We start from the raw sequence: 6,000 nt of genomic DNA, 5'->3' as shown, positions 1-6,000 counted from the left end.
TATTAATTATCTTTTATAACTATTTTATAACCTTACTATAACTATATTATAACTATTATAACTATTTTATAACCATACCACAACCTTAAAACTAGTTTATAAATTATAATACTAGCTTAAATACTATTTATAATATATTATATATCTATATGCTTACTATTATTATTAATACTGGATTATTAACCACGTTGTTACTAAACCCCTCGGGCCACTACGTATATGCTGAAACTGCAAAGATAACGAAAGTGACCTAGGCCACATTGAACCAACTCGGCGCTCAGGATCGACCGATATTCTTATCCTTCCCGATCCGATCCGAATTCCACCCAGAGCGGTCATATTTACGCAATCAGAATTGGCGAATAATTACTACAATCGTACCCCTCCGGTTGAAGAGTCAGACATCAGCAATGCATTTTCAAACTCCAAGCAAAGAGTGACAACGCGGGCGGAAGGTTCGTGGTTCCAACACTGGACGAAGACGAAAGGAAAATCAGAGGACCTCTAAACCTGCCATAAACATGGCCACTCTGTTAAAGAGATTTACAAAAGCTCTGTCAGTCAGCTTGTGCCTCTGTTTGGCTGCAAAAGCATCCGTTGTTATAGGCATCCAACACGCTCATTCTACAGGAAACTAGCTCTCAACGTTTTGCTACGTGATAGTAGGTGGACAATATTCAACTGTCGTCCGACAACTTAACCACAAAATTCGTAGGCACAATGAATCCCCAGTCCATCCAAAAGGCGAACTCGGTTCGATATACTCTAGGGAAGGCAGAATCCAGAGGGAGGGGGTTATAGGCTGAAAGACGCGGCTAGCAACGTGCACAATACGGAGACCTATAAAATGGAGTGCTTTTCTCTCTCACATCCCTCTAACCTTCTCCCTTGATTTAGCCCCAGAACTTCCCACTTGCGATCCCAGGTCATACTGAAAGATGATCCGACCAGCTTACGCAGATGCTGCATCTGTAATACCCACACGACTATCATTCCGGCAGCTGCTTGTTTTAATCTCTTATATTTCCCTAGAGTGCTCACTGCCTGCAACAATCGGCGATACTCGGCAGCTGGAATATCTAATCCAGCGCGATGAAAAGGAGTGGAACCCACGGGTGGGCCTAGAGACGCTGGCCGATATGAGACAGCAAAGTTGGCAAGACATTTGTTTGGATGCACAGCGGGGTTGGAAAAAACTGCACAATTACCTGGCGCAGCAAAATGCCATCGATTCTACGGTATCGTGCGAGCAACTGCGTGACCACCTTTACCACCTCCTCCGTGGCATTGAGCAAATATCAGCGCAAGGCCTAAATGCACTTTGTGATCAGAGACCCGCTTCAAAGTTGCCCAACTCCCTGATTAGAGAAAAAGGAAGCTTGATCTTGGTTTGTGTTAGTTTATCAGTCATTCCGACCGCGACTGACCATGTTCCACTGAGATCGTTGCTGATGGATCCTGAGCGACAATTGATCAAGGAGATGTGTCACCAACTGCGGGGATCGGCTGTTTTCCAGAATCCGGTCACAGAAAATCAGCTATGGGGGGCGTTGGAGTCTATAGAATTGCTCTTTGCTGGGGAGGAAGATGTGTCGGGTTGCAGCTGCGGAAATTGTGGTTCCATTTGCAGCGAGAGTCGATATGTCGAGTTTCGTCGCAGATACAAATATCTGCATCGTAACAATGCATCGTTTGCTCAAAGCGGTACTACTTACGAAGTGTCGGAAGTCCTTACAGAAGAGACTATAGTGGAGGAATCTTTGAGAAACTCAAGTGCGTGCTAGGTGTACTGTAGCTCACGTTTTCCGGCATCGGAAACCAGCAGACCGACTCCCCATTCCTGATATCATTTCTTGTGCTGACATTTTTTTGATAATGTACAATCAATGTATCAAAGTGGGTGAAGTTGGTTATAAACAATTAACAAGTCAATTGTCCCATGCGAGAAGGTCGTTGTTTGGTTTCGTTGCAGTGTCACTACCTCAAACGAGGTTTGTGCATAAGTAAGTTTGTCTTCCATGGAGAATAGTAAGTCGCTACCTGATAGTCGTAGGTGGGTAATCTTGGTGAATCGTTGGCTGACCCGATGTATTCCATATGGCTCGACGGCCAGTTCGACCGGGCCTTTCCCCAGAAAGATGGCGCCATGCACGACGTCTCAGGGACCGTACTATCCGTCGATCATCTTTGTGTCTGGGCTGCAGGGAGAAATCAGATGGCAAACCACCGGTCCAAGGGACATGGACAGTACAAACCTTCAGCTCCAGCTCCATTACTGCTTGTATGAGGCATTTCGGTAAGCCTCTACGATCAGCATAGTATCAGCTGAAAGTGGTAAGAGATATTTGGTATTTTGTCCACACGGACTGGTGGCATATCTCCGAAACAGGTATAGGAGCGTAGACTGAAATCCGTGGGAGTCCATAATGCGAGAAGCGATATGATTTACCAATCAGGCTGGAGGTGGATAGCATTCTAAAACAGGCCCTTTCTATTCCTAGTGCGGCAGTGTAGAGTGATGAGCTCATTTCATATCCCGGAAATAGAAAGACACAAAATGTGATTTCTGCCCATTGTATGAATAACTCTCTTGTGTGCCATAATGGTGACAAGAATGAACGGCATTTTGACTTTGAAGGGTCTAATCCTACTTATATCCGATAACATACGTAGTCTGGTGTGCATAGTACTGCTTGTGAACGTTTGTGGTGCATGACCGGAGCAGAGGCGGGAAATTGCGAGCCAAAACCAGAGCAACCGTAAATTAGAAAAGTCAATAGTGTCAGGAAGCTGGATTCGGTCGTAGACCAACGCTCATTGTTCAGTTCTATGACCGCCCACGAAGGAAAATTTGGGCCACGAATGACCCACATATACAACGCGGTTGTGAAGATGGTCCAACCGAAACAAGCAGTCGTAGCGATTAATCTGACAAATAAACCATCTCACTCGCCAGTCTTCCAGAGTGCATACCAATTCAGGTATGGGTTGAAACTATCATTGCATTTCTTATCCGTACCTCCCTTTATGTCTGTAAGAGGCAAGTGCCCGGGCACTTGCCTCTTACAGACATAAAGGGAGGCTCACCCACCGAGATCAATTTGAACCCACCATGACCTGTTCCACGATGTCGGAACGAAAGGAACGAAAGTTCAAATTTCGAGGGCCTGATACTGCGTACATTGACTACCTCGAAAAACGCATCGACTACCTCGAGAAACAACTGAGCGGAAGACTGCACTTGAGCCCTGATGAGACTAGTCTTTCCAAATCCATTCCCATAAACACCGACGAACCGACCGCCAGCGGCATCCAGTTTATCGAATGCACACCAGGGATCACACAAAAACAACATCATTCGCGCCATGGAAAAATACCGAAATGGAAGATGAAGATCGAGAGGCAGTTCGACAGATTCGTGGAGGGCGTTCTGGCCGCAACACAGCGGGAGCAAGCTAGGTGGGAAGCGGGTAGTCACACAACAACCCAGGAACAAACCAAGAACCAGACTGCCCTAAAACGCATACTGGCTCATGGTGAAGTTACCGTTGTACCAACTGGATATTAAACAACGGAGCTGCCGCCGATCTCTCCCGCCGAGCCCGAGATCCTAGTCATGAGGGGATGTCAGTATGGCAAATTCATCGCTGATTGTGACAAGGACAACGAGTTTGCGGTACTGGTAGTGGCATTTCAGAAACTAGTTTTCTGCTCTTACTGCGTGGTCATGCTGCGAGCAGGCGTATCGAAGAAAGCAACCAACGATATGATGAGACGGTACACCGGCGAGAAAAAAGACGATCTGACCTTGGAAAAGGATCGGAATGGTGTCATTTGGGCCAATCGATGCATGGCAGCCCTATTGGAAAATGGGTGGGGACATGAAAGCTGGGAAATCTTCTTCCTTGGCATGTATTTTCGCCGTCGGTCCAGAAACACGCGCTGACGAATATTTGTGTTAGTGAGCCGAACTCCGGCACAATTTGGCCGGTTTGCCGCCCACGACGCAGACGGTTACTTCACTGTGGCCGACCGGTTGGGGAGGGCAGAGATCCCTCCCTGGGAACCCGGGTGGATGCCGTATTGCCTTCCCTGTATCGTGCACCACCTCACAGGGTATACCGTCCAGTAAGACCGACCCTTATATTCGCGTGGATAGGCCCAGCTTACCATCCCGTTACAGGCTAGTAGACATCTGCAAGGCCTTGGGTTACGGACCGATCCCAACTTACACGGTACAATGCATCTCAACGCCTTTCACAGCATCTTTACATCATTTATTGGCTGGCAATGAAGTACAAATTACCATGCCCCTTGATCAACATCACGTCGAGCCGTATATTCTCCCCGGGTTCGGTTGACAACACGCTTAATTGCGCGCTGTGGTTTTTTCCACCACCAGATAATCGGCTGCGGGACAGAGAAGGACATCATCGGACAGCCTAAAGTAATATCCCACTTTAAGTGTTTCGTTATTGTGGGCCAGATCCCGAATGCGAGGGAAACCGGTGACGACATTTATAGGCACGACGTAGGTTTCATGATTGACGGGAATGAGTCTGATGTCAGATTCTCGATGCATCGTGTAATTACATCCCTAACTTAGTCAACACGGCTCGATAAGTTAACTATTTGACTGTCATGCCATACTGCCAGGTTCAACTCCCGCAAGAGAGGGCCCACCAAGAGCTCCAAACTAGGTGTTCGATAGGTTCGATCGCCCTGTTCATCAACGGTGAAATCGTTAGGTGAAGTGGCATCCTCACGAGCCCACTTGGTCAGTCGTTGTCGTGCCACATCAGCAGCTTGAGTAAGGAGATAAGGGCCATGCACTCCCCTCTGCCTGGCTGGAGGACGGTGTTGCCCCATCTGTCGGCATTGATGGCATATACATTAGCTGATGGATCCTCCAGATTTAGTTAGTGGGACACATACCATATTGGCGATTTGATGCCTGTCTTCTCTGGAATGTCTCGAATCCCACGGCCAGATGCGGGGCAATCACGTGCAATATCTTGGCAGCAATTCTGCCCCAATTTGGGTCGGTGATAACCTCATAGGCTATAGCAAGTTGCCACAGACGGTTTACCACGAGCCGCACAAGCACTATTATCACTATTATGAAACAAGTTTAAAGGTATAAGTACTAATGGTGGTGGAATGACAGGCTCCTCCTCTCTGTCAGCCAAATGTTGGAAATGCCACTCAGCGTATCCAAGATAAGCCGTCGTACATTTTAACACCATCAGCCCTTTTACTACGACCGCATCTCCTCCGCATCTCCTTCGCAGATAGCATACCACGGCGAGAAGTTACTGGAACAATGCTCACACTCCCCGCCCCAGATGCGTTTTATAGAGCCTGGCTGAATCAATTTACTAGCGAGATTCTTGGAGGATTGGCGGTTACGTGGATCAGGCTGATTCAACCGCAGTTGGACTATCATGGTCCAATCCCGGTATGGTGGCCTGCCACTATAACCTTCATGAGCCCTCGCTGTATGGTGAAGGACGGTAAGACATCCGTCTCTTTCTTCGTTCAAGCTGATGTGGCGCAGCTAGAGTCACGCTTCTCCAGCAGCTACTCTGCGGGAGGTTAATAGTGTATCCCAAAAACACCTTGGAGGCAGCAGCACAAAATGTACCTCGCCTTCACAATTCATCTGCATACCGGAATTGCATGAAGAATATCCTCGACGCTTTCGACAAGTACCAAAATTGCCTTAATGGGACCTTGCATGCTCGCGGATTCTGTAAGAAATTTCCTCGCCATTATATGCCATCTCGAAGGGGACACCATTGTCTATGGTACTCTCACTCCCTTGATGTCATAACGACTCACCTCTAGTTCCGCTAGCATCAATCAGGCCGATCATCGATGTGGAACAGAATGCTATTGAGCGCTTCGCAGACTTGACGGGCAACATTTTCGTTGAATGGCGGTCATATTCGCCGCAAGGACTGCCGCTGTAAGCACTGAGTAAAGCCGACAAGAAATAAT

The 6,000-nt window shown here is 47.5% G+C and overlaps 2 protein-coding genes across 2 annotated transcripts; both read left to right on the top strand.

Annotated features, from left to right (window-relative positions):
* Nucleotides 1-443: 443 nt before the first annotated feature.
* On the top strand, nucleotides 444-1,939 carry ASPZODRAFT_137548 (hypothetical protein). The gene has a single exon (XM_022724354.1). The coding sequence runs from the start codon at nucleotides 939-941 to the stop codon at nucleotides 1,782-1,784; it is 846 nt and encodes a 281-aa protein (XP_022576553.1). The 5' UTR covers nucleotides 444-938; the 3' UTR covers nucleotides 1,785-1,939.
* Nucleotides 1,940-3,574: 1,635 nt separating this feature from the next.
* On the top strand, nucleotides 3,575-4,132 carry ASPZODRAFT_77845 (hypothetical protein; the record flags this gene model as incomplete). Its single annotated transcript, XM_022730203.1, has 2 exons — nucleotides 3,575-3,827; nucleotides 3,963-4,132. Coding segments are annotated over 2 exons (423 nt in total), but the record flags the coding sequence as incomplete, so codon positions are not given.
* Nucleotides 4,133-6,000: the final 1,868 nt, after the last annotated feature.

Source organism: Penicilliopsis zonata, assembly GCF_001890105.1.
Source record: "Penicilliopsis zonata CBS 506.65 unplaced genomic scaffold ASPZOscaffold_44, whole genome shotgun sequence".
Lineage (NCBI taxonomy): Eukaryota > Fungi > Ascomycota > Eurotiomycetes > Eurotiales > Aspergillaceae > Penicilliopsis > Penicilliopsis zonata.
Note: the sequence above shows the minus strand (reverse complement) of the source record. Positions and strands in the feature narration are given on the sequence as shown.

Coding starts and splice junctions, on each gene's coding strand:
- ASPZODRAFT_137548 (XM_022724354.1), top strand. CDS start 939: ATGATCCGACCAGCTTACGCAGATGCTGCATCTGTAATACCCACACGA.